General features: G+C 45.1%; 2 protein-coding genes across 9 annotated transcripts in view; both read right to left on the bottom strand.

The window, feature by feature from the left end:
* The window catches only part of LTN1 (listerin E3 ubiquitin protein ligase 1), a 51,627-nt gene extending 43,343 nt beyond the window's left edge, over nucleotides 1-8,284 (bottom strand). For all 3 annotated transcript variants that reach the window (XM_072138602.1, XM_072138603.1, XM_072138601.1), the window contains exons 1-5: nucleotides 8,097-8,284; nucleotides 6,761-6,964; nucleotides 5,797-5,895; nucleotides 5,267-5,497; nucleotides 2,138-2,190 (exon numbers count right to left, since the gene is read on the bottom strand). In XM_072138602.1, the coding sequence (XP_071994703.1) occupies nucleotides 2,138-2,190; nucleotides 5,267-5,497; nucleotides 5,797-5,895; nucleotides 6,761-6,964; nucleotides 8,097-8,138 (629 nt within the window). In that variant the 5' untranslated portion in view covers nucleotides 8,139-8,284. The remainder of the gene's footprint in view (nucleotides 1-2,137; nucleotides 2,191-5,266; nucleotides 5,498-5,796; nucleotides 5,896-6,760; nucleotides 6,965-8,096) is intronic.
* Nucleotides 8,285-10,114: 1,830 nt separating this feature from the next.
* On the bottom strand, nucleotides 10,115-23,787 carry LOC140119507 (interferon alpha/beta receptor 2-like). 6 transcript variants are annotated; one of them, XM_072138608.1, is made up of 9 exons: nucleotides 22,532-23,787; nucleotides 20,701-20,814; nucleotides 19,987-20,055; nucleotides 19,780-19,906; nucleotides 18,283-18,452; nucleotides 16,298-16,473; nucleotides 14,364-14,532; nucleotides 14,108-14,235; nucleotides 10,116-12,550 (listed from the first exon to the last, which is right to left on the bottom strand). In XM_072138608.1, exons 3-9 carry the CDS (start codon nucleotides 20,033-20,035, stop codon nucleotides 11,900-11,902), a joined length of 1,470 nt encoding a protein of 489 aa, XP_071994709.1. In that variant the 5' UTR covers nucleotides 20,036-20,055; nucleotides 20,701-20,814; nucleotides 22,532-23,787; the 3' UTR covers nucleotides 10,116-11,899. The 6 variants fall into 6 exon arrangements, with proteins under 6 accessions (XP_071994706.1, XP_071994709.1, XP_071994708.1 ...); XM_072138607.1 differs by having other exon boundaries at nucleotides 22,500-23,787; XM_072138606.1 differs by having other exon boundaries at nucleotides 20,701-22,701; nucleotides 23,720-23,782.
* Between the last annotated feature and the right edge of the window lie 1,390 nt (nucleotides 23,788-25,177).

Here is a 25,177-nt window from a genome sequence, read left to right on the forward strand (position 1 = left end):
ACCTCCATGGATCATCACTGTCTTCCAGCACCTGCCATGGATAGGACAAACACCTTGGGGATTTGCTCAGATGAGCAGCGTGCACTGCACAGTGGCTGTGCTAGGTATCGCAGCTGAGCAGCGCCGCACTGCACAGTGGCTGTGCTAGGTATCGCAGCTGAGCAGCGCCGCACTGCACAGTGGCTGTGCTAGGTATCGCAGCTGAGCAGCGCCGCACACACAGTGGCTGTGCTAGGTATCGCAGCTGAGCAGCGCCGCACACACAGTGGCTGTGCTAGGTATCGCAGCTGAGCAGCGCCGCACACACAGTGGCTGTGCTAGGTATCGCAGCTGAGCAGCGCCGCACACACAGTGGCTGTGCTAGGTATCGCAGCTGAGCAGCGCCGCACACACAGTGGCTGTGCTAGGTATCGCAGCTGAGCAGCGCCGCACACACAGTGGCTGTGCTAGGTATCGCAGCTGAGCAGCGCCGCACACACAGTGGCTGTGCTAGGTATCGCAGCTGAGCAGCGCCGCACACACAGTGGCTGTGCTAGGTATCGCAGCTGAGCAGCGCCGCACACACAGTGGCTGTGCTAGGTATCGCAGCTGAGCAGCGCCGCACACACAGTGGCTGTGCTAGGTATCGCAGCTGAGCAGCGCCGCACACACAGTGGCTGTGCTAGGTATCGCAGCTGAGCAGCGCCGCACACACAGTGGCTGTGCTAGGTATCGCAGCTGAGCAGCGCCGCACACACAGTGGCTGTGCTAGGTATCGCAGCTGAGCAGCGCCACACAGTGGCTGTGCTAGGTATCGCAGCTGAGCAGCGCCGCACACACAGTGGCTGTGCTAGGTATCGCAGCTGAGCAGCGCCGCACAGTGGCTGTGCTAGGTATCGCAGCTGAGCAGCGCCGCACAGTGGCTGTGCTAGGTATCGCAGCTGAGCAGCGCCGCACAGTGGCTGTGCTAGGTATCGCAGCTGAGCAGCGCCGCACAGTGGCTGTGCTAGGTATCGCAGCTGAGCAGCGCCGCACAGTGGCTGTGCTAGGTATCGCAGCTGAGCAGCGCCGCACAGTGGCTGTGCTAGGTATCGCAGCTGAGCAGCGCCGCACAGTGGCTGTGCTAGGTATCGCAGCTAAGCAGCACTGCACAGTGGCTGTGCTAGGTATCGCAGCTGAGCAGCGCCGCACAGTGGCTGTGCTAGGTATCGCAGCTGAGCAGCACTGCACAGTGGCTGTGCTAGGTATTGCAGCTGAGCAGCACTGCACAGTGGCTGTGCTAGGTATTGCAGCTAAGCAGCGCCGCACAGTGGCTGTGCTAGGTATTGCAGCTGAGCAGCGCCGCATAGTGGCTGTGCTGGATTGGACTAAACTATAACAAGGCCAAGTGATCGATGCACACGGTATCACAGACCTGGAGAACCACCTCGGGCCAGATTAGAACTTTATTAACCATTACCCTGCTGAGTAGCTCCCTGCAGTGTGAATACTGTTTATTAGAAGTGGTCCAACAGTAGGGGAAAGTCTGGGGCTCTTACCGCCCCCGAATCGCTTGTGATCCGCTCTGTGCTAGAAAAATCGCAACAGGCACAAGTGTCAGCCCTTTGCTGCGCCGTTCTCTGTTCAGTGGTCAGAACAGGTAACTGCTGATTAGCTTGCATTCATACAACTGTGATGAGTCACTACACAGAGAATGGAGTTATTGACAGTTACATAGAATTATTTTCTGTGCATTATCTGCTATTATTATTTTGAGGACTTACCCATTAACTATCAGACGTCATGTTAAGGTCCCATTCACATGACCCTAATAGTTGCCAAGATCTGGCTGCACAAATTACAGCACCCGTACAGGTCTATAACAGCCTCTCATGGGCAAAATATAGGACATGACCTATAATTTGCTGGATTTAGGGTGCAGCCTCTGGACTTTTAATGGAGAGGGTAGAAGCGCACAGTCCCTCTCACTTCTCTGGTCCAGGGTGAGCACAAGGCTGTTTGTGAATGTGGCCCAAGTTTAATTTTCTGCAAAGCTTTACAGTCCAGGTGCAGCCTGACAAATAGTAGTGACCCCAATGAAGCCCCCTTTTGGCTGCAAAATGTATGCACCCCATACTGAACCTAGAATAAAGTAACTATAGATAACAATACAACTTACTGAGGATCGCTGATCGAGTCGGGGGTTTCTTTCAGTAGATGATCAAGCAAAACCTGGAAGCGTAAGAAAAAAATAATGTGGATAAAATTAGAATGATGTCTTACAAGACCAAGTGACTACACGGAAAGAACTCAGTAACAAAACCTGGGTCCCAGCGCACCGAACTCTGGATCTACTTGTGTACAGGAGTCGTAACTCTCTTGCTTCAGCTCTATTCAGCAGAGCTCACACATGTAAACAAAGAATCATGGAGAGTCTGCACGCGTTACAGCAGTAAGTAGCCTGAATGCTGAATCGCTTGATGACCATTCATGGATTATTATTAAGACAGCGAAGGCACATGGGCAACTTATATAAAAGAGTGGCCCCTTCAAGTTGTCATTGGTTTGTTTTTTTAAGTTGCAGTTTTTGCTGAAGTTTTTTTTCACAACACAGTGATGACATCATTCTCCGGAGCAGTGCATACTTAATGTGAGAATAGAAGCACCAGAGCAGCCACAGAAGCAACAGTGCCTCATTATCATAATTATATAATAGTTTTTTCAGCTACTACTTAGTTCAGGGAATAAACAAGATAGGTTTCTGCATCAGTGTAGCTACAGCATTCTCAAGGTATGTTTGGTTCATAATGCATCAAAGCAAATGGTAGGTTTCCTTTAAGGAGTTTTCCCTCTCTAGAGGAATGGGAAAAAGCATCTGATCTAGGACCACCTGCTAGGACCCCCATCAATTGCCAAATATGAGCCCCATCTGTCTATAGGATGTGCCCTGTTATAGACCCTTTTAATTTTGGGTGTTGTTCCCAATTAAGGGAAGGAAAGCACGTATGTTTCTGATAAGTGAATATATACAGCTCTTACACCGCAAGGGTTAATAGCCTACACGCACATATATATCAGATAAGACGGGACACAACAAAACAAACCAACATGTGAAAAGTTCACCAGAACGATCCCAGAATCAGCTCCGATACAGAGGACGACTCCTCTGGTCCAAACAGGAAGTTGTCAAGATGTTCTAGAACAAGAAATACTGGGACGTGACCCAAGGAAGGAGGAAGAGTTCATGTGCCGGGACTCCGAGACGAGTGCACCGACAGGGGAACCCACACGCTGTACACCGCAGCGGGGGCCCGAGATGTAAAGCAGATTATCATCCGCCAAACCACAGCAGATGTGAGGGTGGGACCTCCTGGAATATCTGGCTGCAGGAGTTTTACATTTTATTCCTTAAAGATAAAGATGTAAATGGAGGGGAAACAACAGATGTGGACGGATCATCCGGACTAGTCCAAAAGTTCAGCGGGGTTTAGCTAGGATCCGATATTTTGGATACCCAGAGACTGCTAGAACTAGGATCCCCCACTATCTGTCAAGACCCCCAGCGTGTGCATTGTATGGAGCATCGGGAAGAGCTTCCCAACACAACTCAATGGGAGACAATACACCGACCTTCATTGTAGCAGAGGTCGGACCACACCGATTTATGGACCACCCCTATCACAGAACGATATCTACAGGTCGCTTAGAGAGATTTTTTTTTTTTTTTTATGGTGAACTATTTATCTGTTCCATTGAGAATGAATAGAGAGCATCATTGCACATGTGTGACCCGCAGCTCCATTCACATGAGTAAGGCTGGATTCACACGAACGGCCCGGCGGGCAAACGTCCAGCGCCATGAAGAGGAGGAGGGGTGACCCTCCCTTCTCTATAGAGATGCATGGCGTGCGTCCCCATAACACGTGGAAAGATAGGGCATGTCCCTATGCAGCACTGTATTGCTTTGTGCGCCCATTGCCGGCTATGGGGGATGTATGTACGGTCGTAAGCTTATGGCTGTACATACGTCTCCCTATGGTCGTGCGAATGCAGCCTAAGACAAGACTGTGGACCCACCACCATCAGTGCACTGAGAGACTGTCCTCACACTGCTGTGCTTTTACCCCGTGCAGAAAATCATGCGTATGTAAATCTGCAACTAATACGGTTTATATGCACATACGTCATGCAGATTTCCACATGTTAAGCGTACTTTAGAGGGGTCATCCCCCCACAGACATTTAGACACCCCTATGCACAGGCTAGGCCATAGGTGTCAGATCGCTGGGGTCTAACAATTGGTCCCCCAGTGATTTTAACAACAAAGGAAGTCTTCCTGCAGTAAGATTTCATGACCCAACCTTGCCCCTAGATCTATGATACATTACTCATAGATCCTTGCACCGCGACTGTGGTATCTTCTTATATTTCTTATCTACGGCCGCCTTCCTTCTAAAATGATTAATAAGCCAGAAGGGCTATAGGGGCATTACCAGAGCCGCTACGTGCTGTAGCTTCACTGGCTGTTACACTGTATGAGATTACAGCAGGCAGATGGAGGGGGAGCAGCAAAGACAGTGTACAGTTGCAGCACAGAGGGACTACTGTAATAAGCCTCCTAGCCGCTCAGGCTCATTAGCATAACTCTAAAAGTTGATATTAGAAGGAAGGAGGCCATGGATAACAAATATAAGAAGGTTCCCACAGTCACGGTGCCTGGATCTATGAGTAATATCCCTGCTTTATCAGGATGGATTTTGATGGAAGATTTACTTTAAAGCCAATACAGTCTTTCTCCAAGGCCAGCAGGCACAATAACATTGTGTCATTCAGCTGCACCTGGCATAGTAGTGGGATAGTGGAGCAGGATGCTGATGGCTCCCTGCTGCACCAGAAATCCAGACATAGCTGCCACTATCACGGAACAGAACCCTAAATCTAGCAACGTCCCGCTATAATCCAACCTGTTTAATAGCAAGCCGGTCTTTCATACCTGTGTCCTGCTGTATTTTACCATTTACCAGTAAAAATAACATTTCATTTTCCTGCAAAAATATCATCATAACAATCTCTGTCAACACACATGACGTCCCTGGAGAACAATCCTCTGATGATGTTATACTCACGTGAAACAAAACTGTCAAAACATTTTGCAATCACCTTTCCTAAGATTTATTTTACCCAGAGGATTTTTTTGGACACGTCACAAAACCCCAGTGTCTGCTGTCAAATATCACGACGCAAGATTACAGCGGAGGAATTTTGTTATTAAGGGCTTGTTTACACTCGTGACCTCGCAAAGACTCACGTTCAGGACCTCGTCCTTGCAGAACGCCAGTGCTTCTGGCTGTTTGTGTGGAGGAAACGCGGCTTCAAAGGCGGCTCTGGCTGCGCTGGCTGCGGGGGAGTACGTGTCACACTGGGCTATCAGCCAGAACCCCATGAGGTTCTTCAAATGTGGGGCCAAATATTTCTTCACTTTCAGAATAAGCTGCTCGAAGGCTTGTTGTGTCGCTTCTCGCACTCTGCGATCATGATCCTGTGGAAGAAAAGAACCACACGCGTCACTATAACTTCTACACAACCGGCTCTGCTACATAAGACAAACTCATTCCAGCGGTCTCACAGACCAGAGCTTTGGGGGGCCATAAATGTTGTAGACCAATCGATCAACTATTAATAATGTGTCCTGAAGATATGTCATTAAAAGTATAGAGGCAGAAAATCCCTTTAAATAAGCGGTCATGTACTGCAGGGCACCACAAGACCTATATTACTTACTACAATCTGCAGCACGGGCGGATGTTTACCATTAATCAAAATTTTGGTTATACATACCAATGAGATCTTGCAGTAGTTCCGGGGCCAATATGGTAGGACACCTCTGACAATCTCCACCTCTCGCTCCTTGCACATTGCACCAAATTCCTGCATTGCCTGTAACCAAGAAAATGGGAATTTAGTTCATTTATAATATAAATGATCTCCTTATTGTTACAAAATAGGAGGGGAAATAGCAATCAGCAGTAAGTCAATTGGAAACAGGAAAGAAGGGGATGTAAAGAAATGGGAAAAAGTGGTTGAGGGGGCAGGCAGACAGGGCGGGAAGGAAAGGAATGGGGATGGAAGGATAAAAACTGCTATAGTCGGAAGAGAGGAAGGAAAGGGATAGGTAGAGCATGGATGGTGGGAAAAATAGTTGAAGACCTGTCAGGTCGATTTTGGACTCTAAACAACAAATACTTAAGGACCTGTAGTTGGTTTTGGGTCCCACATGGACCTGACAGGTCTTGTTTACTCACCTGCCTGTATGAATGCTGTACATGGGTAAAAATTAAAAAAAAAAACACAATCATGTTTATACTTACCTAGATGTGATTCAGATTAGGCACATCATATTTACATCTGCAGATCCTGCACTGCTGCCTCCTCACACATTGCAGAAAGCCGGGACAGTATCCTTGCTTCACCGCACCTACGGGGCTTATGCAGTCAAGACAGAGTGTACTACGCCGGCTTTACTGGCCTCAAAACGCAGACGCAAAGCGAGTATAAAGTTTTTGTTTTGAGGTTTTTTTAAGGTGATCACTGAAATAAGCATACAGGGCGATTTGGAACACTAAACCACCGGTCCATAAAGTCCTGGGTGTGGTTTAGGGGCCCGAATCGCCCTAACAGGTTCCCTTTCAGGTATGGAAACAAAAAGAAAAGGAATAATGGGAGAAATGAAATGATGTGGAAAGAAGGCAGAATAGGAATAGGCTCCCATCGTTACTACTAGTGACATCACACACGTCCTTACCTTCAGCTTTGTGATGACGTCACGTTTGGACAACTTGCGCAAGACCATCCTGAAATCTGCATCAACCAGATTGTCGACTTCTTCTGCTCCTTGTACAGCTGGGACATAACCCAGGTCACTAGGGGCGGTTCCAAACCCAATAAAACCGGGTACTGTGCCGCTTTCCTTAGCGAGTAGCTCTGCCGCCCTTCCACTGCTTGATGGCTGAAAAACAAAAAGGCTGATTAATCCAGAGTAATGGGTTATAGACTGTGGGAACTCAACTGGAATCTACGGAACTGTGTAAGAGTAACCTACATGACAATCCAAATTATTCCTAGACCCTAGTGCTGCAGATAAGACTGCAGCTCCGGCGTTCTATTTTTTCCCAGTGCTGTGGGGTGTATCCTAACACTGCTGTGCTCTATCCAGTATAGTTGGAAAACCATTTATATCTCCCTAATTGTTGTGGAACTACAACTCCCAGCAATTCTGCTGGATATCTTTCAAACTGACCCCAGCTTCCACATTAAAGGTAGTGTTCAGAAATTCTTGGGGCTGAGCAGGGGTTCACTCAGGGGGTGCACTCAGTAGGTTTTGTATGAGTTTCTTATTTGTGATTTTATTTTTTTAACTTGTAGAACTGATGTGTGTATGTGCTCTGGGGTTCCCCCAAGTGCCCCCATAGATTGCATTAGGACTGCACATGCTCACTACACTTCTGAGGGAGCTGCCCTTATGGTTTCTGGCCAGGGCCACACTCTGTAGGTCTCATTAGGGGTCCAACTGCTTGGGCCTCCCTCCCACAACTAATCAAGAATATGAGGTTTTGATTTTTCTAGTGAATGAAGTGACAGGTTGGGCACTTGCCTTGGCACCAATTCACTGCCGATGGGGTCTGCCAATCCCAGAGACTACAAATGGACTTTCAGGTTCAACAATTAGAGGTATCCAGGACCCCCATCCTCAGCGGCCAGACCCCCACACATTGAACCCACTATCTTAGGGGATTGGAGGGCCCCTCTGTGTCATGTAATAACTGGAGAGGTAGGAGGCTGCATGTACCTCACAGCTCAGGACTTACATGTGCGATAAGTCATTATCAGGAGTTTTTTCACTTATAAATGACTTCTAGGGGGCGCTATAGTGCTGTATACATAACCAGCTGGCACTGATCACCCACTAATACGCCCTCTGTGGCGGATTCCATTGTATTCAGCCACAGACACCCTGAAACAGGCTCTAGAGCAGCAGTGGGACTACAAGTTCCAGCACACCCTGCCAGGCCCGGGGCTGTGTGACCCCAGCATAGAGCAGCAGAGCCCACCCGGTGCCCGGGCCTCCCCTCATCACTCACCCGGACATTGCCTTTCGTCCTCTGCTTATTCTTCCCGCCCATCCTCCGCTTCTCCCCGGCACCGGACACTCACACCGAGCACCGCCGTGGCTGTTTAATGTGATCGGCGATCGATTGCTTCGTGAAGAGACCTTTACGCTGCGTCATCAGGCTGCGCGCACGCTGCCCTACTTCCGCCCTCAGTGCATCCACGCTATCGGCGCTCGTTCTGCATAGTGATGTCTAGTGACGTCAGTTCGCATAATTAGTTTCTGATTCTGGACGATTTTATCGGATCAATTTACACGACCGTGATTGTGCAGTATAAAGAGGCTGCAAAACATCAGCATCTCTTGACTACATACTAAAAATACAACTGGAAGTGTCTGCTTGGATTGACTAAAAGAGTCTTTGTTCGGTATTTTTTATTAGTATTTTTAAGCCATAAGTGGGTCCAAAGAACGAAACAGATTCAGATATTTCCATTACTTTTCTATGTGTAGGATCCACTTTTATTTTTGGCATTCAAATACTGATGTGTAATACTGATCAAATACTGACAGTGTGAAGGTGGCCTGACAGTCTTCAGTTGTTGGTACTTTTTATTGGCTAAATTAAAAGATGGTAATGATTGAAAGCTTTGGTAACTACCTAAGTCTCTTCATCAGTTATCGGGTGTACGAGAAAATCTTAATATAAAACAATTTTATACACAGGAGGACATACTGGTAGTTGTCTTATCCCATCAGCCATAGTGTTACTGTGTCTTGTGTATAAAATGTCTTCTATTCAAATGTTCTCTTATTCCAGATCAACAACTGAGAACTCTCAACTTGTATCCATGGACGGAACAATTCCACCAAATGATATTGATATCCTTATCCTCGTGAGTGTCAATAAGGTTGTTGCAAGTATTATCCCATATGAACAAGATCAATGCTTATGAAAGTGTATGGGGGCAGATGGGCACCTGGATTGGGGGGGTTGGCTTGGTTGCAGCTTAGCTGTGGATGTCCCTGTACCACAGTCTTGGTGTAGGGCTCTTCCACACACGTCATGGCCAGCAGGGTGAAGCGAGAAGGCGAGAAGAGGAAGCCATGTGGTAATAAGGTTCCCCCTGGGGCACTCCAAATGTAGGTGACAGTGGATCCTGGCTGATGGTTCTTGATGGTAGTGCAACATCCCCCACCGGGGCCTAGCCTTTCTTTTGTGGTTGTAGACAGCCGCGGCCCAGGGTGCCGGAGTGGCTGGCTAGTGCGGCCTTGGGCATGCTATGGTCCCGGTGCTTGGTATGGGGACCGGAGGAGGGGCCTACAGCCTGGCAGGTCTCCCGCAGGTGGTGTGTGCAAGAAATATAGAGGGAAAGGCTGATGCAATGGTTTCTCCCTGGGGCAACCCCTGAGGTGTATATGGGAATCCTTGGGTGATGGATGGGGAGCCCGTGATGGTGAACAGCCTGATCCAGGGATCACACAGAGGCACAATGTGCAAATCAACTTCCGGTTCTTTATTTGAACTCGAACAGCAGGCAACGGCCGAAAAATAAACAGCAGTATTCAGCAGGCAGGAATGCTGGTAGGAGGTAGCTAGTCCTCAGAAAGGGTTGCTCGCAGCCTGGTAGGAACTTCAGGCTGGGCTTGGTAAGATGTAGCTGAGTCCGGACAGTGGACCTCTGCTCTGGCACTTAGTCTCCTGACTTGCCAATGGTGTCACACAGCTGGCTGGAGACACCTCTGCTTTGTGGTAGTATGTCTGGATGGCAGCTCTGCAGGAGCTGCACACTGGACTTGCTTCTCAAATGCTGACTAAATCCTCAGACCATGAGCAAGACCACTGGTTTTTATCCTTCCATAGTGATGTGGCGGCACCCTCCAATGAGTTTCCAACTTGCTTTCCAATTAGAACATATCATATTATTGGTTACAGACAATTGATATGGTAGCTCTTGTCCTGACAAGGAGATGGTGCTATTCGCAACAACTAACCATCCTATGCATTGGCAGGGTTGTTGCAGTAGCGGCTTTTGTCAGGGGATCACACTTGGAAACTGAGATGAAGCGAAAACTCACAGTTCCTTCATTTGGACTTTCAAATAGGTCAGCAGCGGCAACAGGCTGTTACTCTGATGGCATGTAAAAGGTTGTCCAAGTCGGCCAGCTGAAGTGCAGAAAATCTTCTCTTGTTGCAGGTTTAGGAACTAGTATCAGAAAAAAATCCAAATGGTCCTGCCAAACTTATTTATTCGGTACGCAGTACACCATTTCAAAGTGCATTACATCATTCCACAGTGATATTCCCGACAATGGCCAATGGGTTTCAACTGGCGTTACCATTCTTAATCATAGCTGTAACTAGTACCTCAGCCATGAAGCAGTGGTCTTCAGGGCTGGAGGAATCCCCTGAGGAGCTTTGTGAGCTCTGCTGCATGAGATTGTGTGTGACTTCATGCAGAAATCTTCCTGAGAAAGACTGAAAAGCCCAAAAGCCTATATTTCTAGACTCTAAGAATCCTCTGGAAAGATACAGGGTGCTAGCCAATAGGACAGTCGGCATTAACACTAGGTGACAGTATAACAATAATATAATTAGAATAAATGAATATGCATTATTAAAGGGTACCTGTCCGGGCAATTTGGAACATTAAGCCAACCGCAGGTCCTTATGGACTGGTAGTTTAGTGTCCCAAATCGCTTTGTATGAGTTGTCTCTGTGGACTTATAAAGAAAAAATTATTTAGAATTATTTTGTTCCAGAGGTTTTGGCTCCTCCCATTGTAATACACCCCGGCTTCACTGCACAAGCACCGTAGGTTTGGCATATGGGCATTAAAGCTGGGGTAGAATCCCGGCTTCATTTGCCACTACAGGAGAGGATGTTCCGGTGCCGAGATCTTCATGTTAGTCTAATGTGCCTCATCGGCTTAAAATCTAGGTGCTTATACATACATACATACATACATAAAAAAAATACATGTTGTTTTTTAGATTTTGGCCATACAGACTTAAAGTTCGTTTGGGGTCCTAAGTAGATCTGACAGGTTCTCTTTAAATATATCGTAGGACTGTTATCAGTCCTACTGGGTCCAATCCAGCAGGAATTCGAGACTATAGATTCTGTAATAATGTATACTTACAGAAACAAGAATTATACAAAATTAGAAACAAAATGATACAAATAATCAATGCAATAAAGCTCAATGAAATAGAACTAAACTGCGATCATTTTAATATCTTGATATCTCCTAGGTCGTATCATTGTCAAGCAATGTCTTCCCCACTCTCTACAGCACTGAAATCCTGCATCGAAACCATGCAACTATGCATGCACAGAATGTTACTAATGCCTCAGTGCACAGCAGGGTGAGTACAGTTTATGCGCCATCACATGATCACACAGCATATGTACAAAATCTTAATTCTTATTATAGGACCAAAGAGGAAGCAAGGACAGGGTTAACTAAGCCTGAGCACTTGCAAGACTTGGAACCTCCCACTGGACTCCTGGGACTTTATTTGCATATGTGTTTTTTTTTCCTCTCTTGATGGTCAATCAAGGTCGTTTTAGTTCACCACCCAATGATGCTATTTGTTTAACAGGCAGAAATGATCTTGTAGACCTACTTCATAAATAGTATTGGTCCCTTCATCTCCAAAGCTCCTTTACCTACTACCATAGTAGTTACCCTAAAGCTGAACATGCTCCCATGGTTTACTACCCTGCTATTTCCTGGTCTATGTCATTTTTGGGAAGGAACCATACATAATCAGAATGGGGTCAGCGATCCAGCTGTCAAATCATTCCCATATCCACCCTAAAATCGAACGTCACCTCCTAATATAATCAGAAGGAGATTGCTCCTCACAATCATCTTCACATGACATATCCTCTACTCCATTTTCATCTTCTACATCTGACTCTTGGGATTCATCTAGTATCAGAACATCAGAGAAATGTCTAAACTCTAGTGTTCCCACAGAACGTTCAGGAACGTCAGGTAGTTCTGGTCTCCGTCTACAACATGTCCAGAGGTTTCCAGGATCTGCTATTGATAAAGAATTGAAGTCAATCGTACTTGTCTCTTTAGTTTCTGGTGGGATTCCCATGTTTATGTCAGACAAAGCACCGACTTCTCGATGATCCGTGGTAAAAGTAATTGATAAGGAGTTCACTGCTTGGTTACTTGCTTCTTCTTCTAAATTGTTGTCCTCTTGGAGAAGTACACCAGCCATGGACAATGTTGAGGTCTCTATACAGAGCTCCTCCTCCATCATGGAGACTTCATTCCTCATACATTGCTCCATAATTCTAATAGATGGAAAATTGGCAATATATGAATTGTTTTCCGGAACTCCTGCCCTCAACAGATGTCCTCCATCAACTTCAATGTCCCTCACTGTCTCCATAATGATCAGAGATCCTAGGGGTATGGACTCCGTAGTTCCATTAAATAAATAATTAGCACTGGAAAGGGATTTCTGATAATAGAAATGACAAATATGAGTTAGAATTATAGTATGCATGTGGGAAAATGTAAATAGTGAGTAACTCTAGGAGATAATCCTACAGATAGGCCCCCCCTTTATGACCCATAGAGCATAAGGACAGGGTTTGTCCTTATAAGACATCCCCTTTACAATCTGTAGCAAAATTGCTTTAAAATTTGAAAGGGTTTTCCAGGAATCTGGAAACTCTAAAACTTCTGGTTTTCTATAAGTCCTAGTGAGTCACCGGACCCACTACAGCCGCAGAATGGCCTCTTTGTGCCATGGGACGTCACTTCCGTTTTAAGTTCTAGTGGGTCACCGGACCCACTACAGCCGCAGGGTGGCCTCTTTGGGCCATGGGACGTCACTTCCTTTTTCCACGAGACTTCACTTCCTTTGTTGTCCCCTGGTCCAAGTAGGCCACCCATTGGCTGAATTGAGTCCTCAGATCCTCAGAACTTTCAGCCAAGTACAAAGCCAAAAAGAAGAAGTACTGGAACAATGCAAGACCTTGGAGCCAGAGAGGGGTAAGTATGGGTTCTATTTTTTTCCCCGCCCCAGCCTTGACCCTCTAGGGTTTTTCTAGATTCATGGAATACTCCTTTAAGTTTGATGCTTTGTACCTTAAAGAAAAATAGTTGTAGAGGTGGTTATACTTAAATATAATGTAGGGTTGTTTGTAGTTTGATATCAGCCATACATAGATTAGGTGACGACTAGGATCTCGAGCGATCATGTGAGTGGGGGTCCTGTGTTGCCTGTACTAATGGCACTAGATTCTGCTGCTCTATTCGTATCTATGAAGAGTATAGAGCTTGATAAGGGGAAGAAAGAGCTGCTTCATAAGCTGGTTCCACACTTGGAGACTATTGTACCATGTCCATGGTTGTCCATTTATTACATGGTAGACCCTACACAATGGTGAGATGCAGGTTCACCTAGAAAAGTTTGCACTATAAATTGAACACAGAGCAAGGAGCAGTAGACATACAAAATGTTGAGCTGTCCCACCAGACTACGAGGATCCTCCGGTCTCTAACCTAGTACTGGACCCTAGAGATATAGAAGAAGACAACCTAATTTGGAGGTTAGTATGGTCTGAAATCTGGGGGGGGTTGATAAAGGGTGGGCTCCAAGAATAATTTTATCTAGTAACCCCAAACAACCCATTCCGGCACTGGATACAACCCAACAATGGCAAGAGCTAGGACACCGGAGGGGACATGTCTGTGACTGCCAGGCAACTTTTCTACAGAATGAAGTTGCCATTTTATAAGGGACCTGAATGGGATAGGTGAATATTGCAATAAACTAACCCGGAGCAGAACGAAGGACAGCAGGTTGTTGACTACTTTTGCCTAAAGTAAAGCCAGGTTTTTGTTTTCCTGAGTGGTGGGACCCTTAAATCTAATCCAAGGTCCATTGATTTGAATACACTGACAAATACATACAGGACTATATATAAATATATATTTAGTGACTTTTGGCGCCTTGCTGACAGCTTACTGGCATTGATTGAACAAAAAATGTAAAATTACTAAAACTTACTAAAACACTTGGAGTCAGTGTCTTTTTCCTGGAGATGTATCCAGCTTTATCCAGGACATATAAAAACAGGAGCAATCCGATGGCAACAATGACAGCAGATACAGTAAAGTAATAGATGCTGGTGTCACCTGTAATGAGAATCAAGCCCCTCTATCTGTTCAGAAGCAAGTGTTCAGTTCTCCTATAGCACCCCCGCAGGTGTAATAAGGCATTGCATCTCTAAGATGATGTTTTATGCCAGTTCTGCTATAGTTACCCTTTTCTTGGGCTCCTTTTGTGATGACACATTTCCTGGGAGACGCCACTTGTTTAGAGTTCATGATACCAGTAATGGTCACTGACACACAGTAATTGGTATTGGGAAGCAACGATGATATCTGTGTGGTGTAATTTTCCTTAGATATAGTCTTTAGTACTATGGGGGCCTGTGTGGGAATGAATAAGGCATTATTAGTATATTCATTTATTATTGCTAAAGCTTGAACAACATAACGTAAATCCATCAAACATAAAGATAATGTTGCATACTAAAGAATTGTCCCTGGAAGGTTTATCTTACTTTTGCATGTGTTAGTAGCCGCAGAACTGTGAAATATGGAGTTTGTATTCCAGGATTGTAGTTTCTCTAAGTGCACTGGGAGCGTGTTCTCACACTGCTGTGCTCTTGGCCCCCTGCATTAAAGGAAACCTACCACCATGGATCTACCTATAAAGGTAGATCGGGTGGTAGGTGCCTCTATTATATGTGAGGATAGCCCTTTTAAGGGCTAATCCTCATGTCCGTGCAATCTTTTTATAACTTTTATTTCCCTAATATGCAGATTTTCTTAAGAGGCTACTGGGGCATGGAGTAGCCGGAGCTAACGCTACATGGCGCGGCTACTACACTCCACAGTAGCCTCTTTCATGCTCCTACCAGCGCGCAGCTCTGAGGCGCTGCGCGCCCTCGTCCGCGAAGCCTGCCGTCTGCGCAGTGCAGCAGGCCCTCATCTGCGCGATCACTGCTCCGAAGCCGGAGCTACTGTGCATGCGCAGACGGCAGGCTTCGCGGACCAGTACGCACACCTCCTTGTAGCTGTGCGCTGAAGATGTCTGGGTAGGAGGATCAAAGAGGCTACTGGGGCGTGGAGTGGACAGTGTAGCCTCAGCTCCGGCTACTCCACGCCCCAGTAGCCTCTCAAGAAAATCTGCATATTAGAGAAATAAAAGTTATAAAAAGAATGCGGGACGTGAGGATCAGCCCTTAAAAGGGCTATCCTCACGTCCAATAGATGCACCTACCACCCAATCACCTTTATAGGTAGATCCGTGGTGGTAGGTTTCCTTTAAGTGTCTCAACAGTCTATCCTCTCTGATCTTCAATACTGCTATGTTAGTAAACTATAAGCCTGCCACAGATGACAGGAGGTCTGAGGAGTAAACTAAGAGCACAGCAGTGTGAGGACACACTTCCAGTGCACTTGGAGAAGCTATAACGTTGGAACATAAATCCGTATGTCACAGTCCTGCTGCTACTAACAACAAACAAAAAAGTACACATGCACATTTCTCCAGAGACATTCTCTAACACTGGCTGCAGAGAACTGAGCGCACAGCAGTGAGAGGACACACATCCTGTGAAGTTGGAGAAAGTACAATCCCAGAATATACATTCACAGTGAACGCTTGAATTACAAGCATAATTAATTTCGGGAACATGCTTGTAATACCAATAGCTCAAATATAAAATCAAGTTTCCGCTTAGGAAATCACTGAAACCCAGATGATTGGTTCCAACAATTACCTTGGATCACAAGCTGAATTTGTGCTCATAATCCCAATCGCTTGTATATCAAAGCAAGTTTTCCCATAGGAAATCATTGAGACACAGACAATTCGTTGCACACCCCAAAAATATTTAGTCATTTATATCTTCTACTTCTTTAATATTGTGCTGTAAAAAAATTTGAGAGATGGAGGTATAGTACTGTAGGGCTCACATAAGATTTGTTTTATAAAATTTTGCTTGTAAACCAAATTACAATTTTGGTAAAATGTAAGATTGTCTTGCAAAACGCTTGCAGACCAAGTTATTTGTAATCCAAGGTTTCACTGGGAATCCATATTTCACAGTCCTGCTGCTACTTACAACATCCTACACACATCTTCATAATACAGTACCTAAGCTGATCTCATTGAGTCTTTACTTGCCTTCACAGATGGTACCAGGTCAATCATATAATCCATTTTAGGGAAAACATTTCTGCTCAGCATCGTAACGTTACGTTGTTCCTTCTCGCTCCATAAGTAAGAGATTGGGGGGCGAATAGAAAGTTCAATACAACCGTCACAAGCCAGAACGTCCACTATCGGAGGACCCACCACAGCTGGGATAAAATATGCAGATATATGAAGCTACATAGACAAGATATCCATGGCTCGTGTATCATAAAGTCACAATATTAAGAGACATCAAAAGCTTAAATTTTTTGCTTATAAACAACAGGAAGACTTGTCCTGATCTCTCTGCAAAATCCATTTGGGGCATAAGGTCTCACTGAGCATGTGCGTCCACCTCGGAACATTTACTGAGATGGACACTGAAAGGTTGTTCAATGATAACAGCAGGGGGCGCTAGTCTAACATTATTTTTGTCATATCTGAGCATATGAGATTTTTTTAATTTAGTGTAAATACAAAAATTTTTTATAATCATGAACTGGATTAATTAATAAGAAATATTCTTTATAGGACAATCCAGGTAAACTCCAAGGAAGCTGAGGGAAGCACTTTATGGTGGTCATCAATATCTCAGCACTCCCTGCTGGGTAGGGGGCACGTTTTTTGGCTTATCCTTCCCCAAGTTAAATATAATTTGTTATTTAATCTGCTGGGTGAGCATTGAAGAACAAAAAATCCCCAATAAATTGCAAAAGAATTATGTGTTTTTCTAATTTTTCTCATTTTACAGAAATAGTTACAAAAAGTGACACGTACACCGAATGGAACAAATAAACAGTTTACAGTTTATCGTGCACAAAAAAGCCCTCAACTAGCTCAGGCAAGTAACGACTTTAAAGGAGATGTTTGGAGGTTAAAAACATGGCTTGGGTTCAAATCCCAGGGTCAACATCTGCAAAGAGTTTGTATGTTCTCTCTGTGTTTGTGTGGGTTTCCTCCGGGTCCTCCAGTTTCCTCCCACACTCCAAACATACTGGTAGGTTGATTACATGGTGAGCCCCATTGGGGAAAGGGACCAATGCGTCATCTGTGTGCACTACATAAATAAAGGAATTATTATTATCATTATTATTATCATTATTATTATTATTATTATTATTATGGCAGCATTCTTCTAAAAACAGCTCCGCTCCTGACCATGGATGATTCATGGTATTCCAACTAATTGTCACAAACCAGGGTCAGGTGTGGTGCTGTTTAAAGGGAACCTACCACCACGAATCTACCTATAAAGGTAGATCGGGTGGTAGGTGGATGTAAGGGACGTGAGGAGAGCTCTTTTTAGAGCTAATCCTCACGTCCCCGCTAACTTTTGGGAAACTTTATTGACCGAATATGTAAATTTAGTTATGCGGCTACTGGGGCGTGGAGTAGCCGGCACGTGGCTACACGGCGCGGCTACTTCACGCCCCAGTAGCCACATTACTCCTCCTACCCTGTTGTGTGTGGCGCGCAGCTCCTCGTAGCTGCGCGCCCTCGTCCGTCATGATGGCGTTCTGCGCAGTAGCCGGCTTGTCGGACGAGGGCGCGCAGCTACGAGGAGCTGCGCGCCACACACAACAGGGTAGGAGGAGTAATGTGGCTACTGGGGCGTGGAGTAGCCGCGCTGTGTAGCCTCGTGTCGGCTACTCCACGCCCCAGTAGCCGCATAACTAAATTTACATATTCGGTCAATAAAGTTTCCCAAAAGTTAGCGGGGACGTGAGGATTACCTTTATAGGTAGATTCGTGGTGGTAGGTTCTCTTTAAGGATAAAAGTAACCATGTTTTTTAGCCTCTGGACAACCCCTTTAAGAACATGTTGAAAAACAAAAGATACAACTAGTTTTGCAAAATTTACATTGAAAAATAAAAAAGTTTCGGCTTTTAGAACTTGACAAGAAAGACCATCCACGTTCTGAAGGGTTAATGCGCTGGAGCCCTGGTAAATAAATTCTAAATATATTTCTACTTACTGTCCGTCAATGGATTTAGGAAACGTGAAGATGTTAAGTTCGATCTTTTGTTGTGAGTAAAACTTTGGACTCTTGTCTTGTATTCAGCTAAAATATCTGTAAAATACCTCGATAGGTCACAGCGTCGTATTGTGATGTTAGAGCAATTAGTAGCTGGAATGAAACTTCTACTGTAAGAGATCAGAAAGAGGACATCATGGGTTAATACGAGTCAGAAGTGCAAAAATCTTTTGGGCTACAGACCATTTGTCAGGTGGTACAGCTGCCATAAAATTTAAAGGGGTTGTCCATTCTTTCGTAGAAATTTTTTAGTCTGCCATAAACCTTTGTGTATGATGCTATGGAGCTCATTGCTTACATTGACTGTCCACTTCTAGGCTCCCTGTTACCCAAATATAATGGACCCAGGAAAGCAGTGCGGAGAGTAAATCCTATAGTTGACATGCACCTATGGACAGCAGAGACCTGGACTATGTTACGTACCAGGTGTAAGGAAGCAAGCAGAATTTTTTTGCAGGGAAAAATGTGTTCCATAATAAAAGCACATGGGGTGAGATAGAAACTTTACCGTACTGTCTGCATATGTCTCTCTCCACTAAAACTCCTCCCTCCTCCATAGACTTCTATTTTGAGCTGTAATATGATACCTAAGTGAGTATTGGTCTTGTAAGACTCAGATTACAGAGATTTCACTATAAATGTCATTTTCAGAGAAGGAAAGAGAGAAGGAAAGATGCTTGCTAGGAAGAGAAGGAGACATTTTCCTCTGAAAAGATATATGACAAAGTTTTGTGTAGTCACCTCTACCATTCATTTATGCTTCTAAACAGAGCAAGCAAACAACTTCATATTGTCTCAGACACGGGTGTTCCTGCGACCCATATCCTGGGTCACAGGCGCACCTTTGTGCCTCCCTGTGCCCCCGGAGCCAGTCTTCACTGTCACTTACCTTCCTCGGCACCAGCGGCGGTCTCCATGGTCCCTGTCTCCTAGAGCGTGTGCGCTCCAACTCGCTAAGATTTAAAGGGCCAGCGCGTTGGTAATTGGCGCTGGCCGGTCGCCTGCCCTGATAAATTCCCAGCCCCTTCCTGACGGATCTTTGTGCCTCATGGCCTTAGAGAAAGCTTGCCTTGCAACTGTTTTCTGAATTCCAGTTGTGACCCCAGTTCCGTTCCTGACTCCACTCCTCCGCTGCCTGCCTTGACCTTTTGCTTTGCTCCTGACTCCGATCCTGTGCCGCCTGACCTGACCTCCTGCCTGTTCCCGACCACGATACTGTCTCACGATTCTGTACTTCGCTTTGGCTGTCACCATGGACAAAGCCGCGCCTGTAGAGCAACCTGGTGGTACCATGCCGCAGCAAGTCCAACCCACTTTGCGGCGGGTTCTGGTGAAAACCGGGTGACACTTAGATTCAGCTCCCCGGTGTCGGCTTACGTCATCGTCCATCGTGGGTCCGCTACCACTGATCCTGACACATATATTCTTAGAACTTACAAGTCTTCGGAGTAAAATACATCATAGTAGATAAGAGGTTCATCATTCGGTTCCTCCCAGGTCAGGATATGCTGAAAGTTTTGAGAAAAGAGGCTGAGGTTCTCTGGAGGTTGAAGGAACATTGACACTGCACAGGAGAAGGGGAATACTCTTATCAGATTTATCAATTCAAGAAAAAAATCTGCAGAATGAAGATATAACTCGTACCCAAGAACAGCTGGAGGGAAAGGTGTAGTAAAGCTTGTAGTCCAAGCATCCCAATATAATTCGCCAGATCTAAGAGGGAACAACAAAACATTGATGACATATTAGATTAAGGTGTCAAATGAGATGATTGCAGAAATTATTTTGTAATTGGGATGACGCGGACCCCGTTCCCGTAGTGGTGCGGCACTTCCATGGTCATGAGACCCACTTTGGTCCACAGGCGGCCTACTCAGACCGCTGGAGGTCAATTGTAAGTGACATCCTGACATCCAAACAGACCACTCATGGGCCAAAGATGGTCTAGTGACCTCCAAAATTATGGCTGAACGTAGCCACTGAAAAGCAATAGATGAAGGAACTGGGAGCCTGTAAGCAGGCTTTCCTCTTTTTCTGCCCCTGCCCCAAAATCCTGGAAACCTCCTTTAAAGGAAACCTGCCATTTGATTTGATGCATTGTGAAGCAAATATACATTGAGAATGCTGTAGCTACACTGATGCAGGATCATATGTTGGTTAATCCCTGAGCAGAGTGGATTTTTGCTGAGTTTTGCTGATTCAAGAATTATACCATTCAGGACCTTGGGAAAGCTGGGACAGGCTAGCTTACACATTACACGAGCTTGAAATTACAAATGGAGGTTTATAGATTATATAGAAGAATTACTGAGCACTTTAACCTAAAATACTATTGTTGTAATAAAGTAAACCACTTACTTGTAGCTGCAGCAGCCTCGGTGTTTGTCTTTCTGCTTCTCTCACCCAGTTCCTACGTTCTCCCCTCTCAGGGACATATTACAGGAGTTCTTTTGTTTGATTGATGCCGGTTTTCTAGTGAGGTTTGGTTTCAGGAAGAACACATTGAGCGTAACACATTACAGTCACACTTTCCTTTATACGTTAGACCATCAGTGACTTTGACATGGCTCTGCACACAGGATTAGCTGTCTAGGTGGGAGGGCAAAGTTTTCTACTTTCTACACAGGATTTCCAGCACCTCATCACTGAATCATAAACTTGCCACCAGATAGGTGTGGCACCTGTCCCTATCATATTGAAAAACACAATCACTATCAATACAGTTTCCCCTTACCCAGCATCGGACAGTCCCACCAGAAAATCAGAGGATCCTTTCTTGGGCCCAAACCCTAAACCAGTAATAAGCCCTAGAAATCCAGCAGAGGAAGACCTAATTCAGAGGGACTATTAAAGGACCTCTACCACCAGGATTGTAAACCAAGCGCACTTACATACTGGTGCCTGCCCCCTCTGGCTGGATCTGCTCTACTTTTAGCTTCTTATGGCCTTGTTTTCACTAATAAAAAGGCTTTAAAAATATGCAAATAAGCCTGAGGGGCACCTGGCTCCATAGCTATTAGTTGAGCCTGGAGCCCCTGAGGAACAGTTGCATAATTTTAAAAGCTTTTTTTGTAAAAGGCTTTATTTTTAAAGCTAAAAGAAGAGCAGATCCTGCCAGAAGGGGCACACACCTACATGTAATGTGCTTGGTTTATAATCCTTCATCCTGGTGGTAGATTTCCTTTAATTAAGGCTCAATGATGAGTGGACCCCCACAATCATTTTATATTGTGGGCCTACAGAACCCTAGTCTGATGCAAACTTTACCTTAAGTTACACATTAAGTTGGGGTCCCAAAAGGTGGAATTTTCATACAGTAAAGTATGGCCTCACCATTGGGTGGATGGTATTTCGCTCATGGCTGATGTACTCTTCACCATGAAGAACCTTGATACTCCTAATATTGCCCTCTCTCTTTCTTCCCGCAGCTGTGCAATGGTCAACCTCTCTTAGATGCCATTTGGCCAAGGTTTGGACTGGGGTTCCTCAGGCCCATCCGATAAAATCTTTAATCTGGAACCATCCTCTATCAACTCCTAGGAATGAGACCCTAGGTGCCTCCAAATAATGTTGTCTTCTGCTGTATCTCTGAGGTCCACTATTAGGACAGAGCCTAAATCCTCCTGGTACTTTGGTGAGATGGTGAGAGAACACTTGGCTTGACCTATTCTGAGTATAAGATAAAATCTGTGAATATCTAGATTGGTTGGGATACGGGCAAGTTCTGTTTGCACCGGGTCTTAACTTTCTCTTTATTTTGTCCGTTCCCCGTCTTTCTTAGAATCCTAATCCACCACCAACCAGAAAGTAAAAGCAACTAAAATCTGTATATTACTCAAGTCTCACAATGACTCATCTCCCTCGTGACCACAGTGACCATATCCGGGACCGTGTGCTAAAGTCCCAAAGCTTTACTATTGTAGTCTTGTTTATTTCTGTAAAAAAAAAAAATGTTTGTAAAAATCTTACTAACAAAACTAACTGTTACTCAACCAGCAGGTATAAGTACTGAGCATATACTGTATGGTAACCCCCATCTATACGTGGCGGAGGTAAGAGGAGACTTTGTAAATGGATTACTTCTCGGCTGTATGTATGTTTACAATTTTGAATAAAAACTTTTAAAAAAATAAAATAAATAAAAAATATAGACTGACCTTAAAGGGATAGACGTAGGGTAGCAGCTCACCTGGATTATTGAAGGTTCCACAACTGTGATAGTGTCTATGAGACCACCTAAATAGCTGAGCATAAAACCCGTCTATCTTCAGCACTTCAGCACCGTCGCTCCATCATTTAGGTTACACGTGATCATTGGAGGTCCCACATGTCATGACCCACGTGATTTCTTTAGTGCCCCTTTAAGAGTGAACATCCCCTATAATTGTGTTCTCAGCTAATCTCTGTGCATTATTCCTATGTATGTATACCAAAGGGTTAATAGTTCTTTTTATGTTTAAATATAATTTTTGAGGCTTCTCCTGAAATAAGAAGAGTTGCTGATTGGCTGGTTCTCCACACAGTCTATAAAAGGCTCAGCTCCGGAGCTCAGGTTCTTCAGCTACAAACTTTCAGACATAACTTCATGCTGCTATTCTGTGCTGCTGATGCTGCTCATTGGAGATCTCTGCCAGCCAAGCTGATCATGGATCCAGGCTGAGGTTTGCTAGACAACCGTTTTCTGTGTGCATCCCTGGCCTGCCACTATTACCACGGGCTTCCCAGTGCCCCGGGGGGAACCTTTATTGTCATACGGCCTTCCCCTCTTCTTGCTTCACCCTGCTGGCCCTGGCCTGAGGGCTGTGCATAAGGGCCAAACTAGGACAAGGCTGTGACACAAACCAGCCACTCCGGTCCTAGTTAACAGCTGCCCCCATATGCTGTCAGCCTCTGGTGGGGATGTTGCACCAAAGGTCGGAAATCCACCGATTATATGAATAGGATATACCAATTAACCACTTTAAATCATAAATGGAGCCAATTAAAAATACAACTTGTTCCACAAAAAATAAAAACTAACCAGTCACGGTCTAGATGGCAGTAATTGTTTTATGATGCCATTGGATGTGACATGCCTCTTTTTGTTACGTCTACATGCTGATCACACCCCTTTAGGATGTGACTTGTTCATATCCCCAGGCTCAGGAGATTGGGTGATCTTTCCAAGACTCCAAGAGGTCTTCCCATTTTTAGTGAGGCTCCCAGAATTCTAGTCTACCTATGACTGTGCTGCCAATGTACAGCACATATGAATGCAATGTAATGTAAATAATAGAAGGCTTGCTGTGCAGCTTACTGACGCTGAGGAGCACAGCCAAAACTTAAAGGGGAATCCATTGAAGGGGAGTGCACAGTACAACACCCTAGCTCCCTTTACCTGTACTAAACTGGATCCGGAGAGAATCAGGTCCATGTGGAGCGACCGTGTCTGCAAATAAGGAAGTGTCTGCAAAGACTTCAAAATGAAAGTCCTGCACGTCGCCTGTGGCTGCGGAAGGATACAACTAATGGGGACAAAGGCTCAACCAAATCACAGACGTCTAACCCTTTTCTTTCTAAGCTTTTACACTTTTTTTCTTCGACTTGAAAGTTTTCACAACTAAAAACATGACTTTTTATGTATCTCAAATCTATCTGTAATTCTCAGAGCTTTTCGGTGGAGACTAGCTGTCTCCCATACACTGCACACAGAAAGTAGTGAAGTATCTTCTCTCTTCCTCAGAAGAATCAGTAGGGTCATAGAAGATATTATAGAGAATTACTGACTTGGATTGATGGGAATAAAACACTTAGGGTGAGATAGAAACTTATTTCCAGCGGCCTGTCTACAGTATTTTTCGGACTATAAGGCGCACCGGAGTATAAGGTGCACCATCAATAAAAACCTGTTAAAACGTCTAGGTTCATATATAAGGAGCTCTGGGTTATAAGGATGAATGACCAGGAGGTGGCAGACCTGTGCACAGTACAAGGCAGCTGTTGTCTGTAAGTACGGTTCATATATAAGGCACACTGGACTATAAGGAGCACCTTTGATTTCTGAGAAGATCAAAGTATTTTTTGGTGCATTTTCTAGTCCGAAAAATACGATATTTTTGTGTCTCTCCTCTGTCATTCAGCACTTGCTTGCTTCCCCCTCCCCTCTCCATAGACTCCATGAAATCTGATTTCATCTCTTTTGCTCTGACACTATGGGGTACATTTACTTACCCGGTCACTCGAGTTCACTGAAAGTGCATTGTACGTCTATAATGCAGCGTGGGGTCTAAGATCTTGCGCCCGATATCCTGCATGTGTCGCTTCCCTGCTCAGGTCTGACAGAGTTCCCCATCTTTTTAGTGGTGCAGCTTGGGGCTAGAGCTTGCAACACAATATAGAACAGTGATGGCAAACCTTTTAGACACCGAGTGCCCAAACTACAACCAAAACCCATATATTTTTTGCAAAGTGCCAATGCGACAATTTAAGCAGTAACTTATTACTACCTGCTCTTTCACTGGTTTAAATTGTGTAGGCACCTGAGGACACCAATACAGTAGAAAGAAGGAGAAGAAGTTTGGATTATCACTGTAGCTTCCTGGTAGGGTCCTGGGCTGCCTGGGACTGCAAGAGGCCTTAAGTCCTGTCTGGCAAACTCTACCCTGGGGTGATGGGGTGATATGGGGTGCCCATATAGAGGGCTCTGAGTGCCACCTCTGGCACCCGTGCCATAGGTTCGCCACCACTGATATAGAAGGTAAATCCCGCGCTCAGTCCGAATCAGTTGGATCATCCGACAGCACACCCCCGGTTTGTGTCACATGGAAGCCAGCGCAGCTGCGCCACAAAGGGGTTG

The sequence above is a fragment of the Engystomops pustulosus genome, chromosome 2 (assembly GCF_040894005.1).
Source record: "Engystomops pustulosus chromosome 2, aEngPut4.maternal, whole genome shotgun sequence".
Lineage (NCBI taxonomy): Eukaryota > Metazoa > Chordata > Amphibia > Anura > Leptodactylidae > Engystomops > Engystomops pustulosus.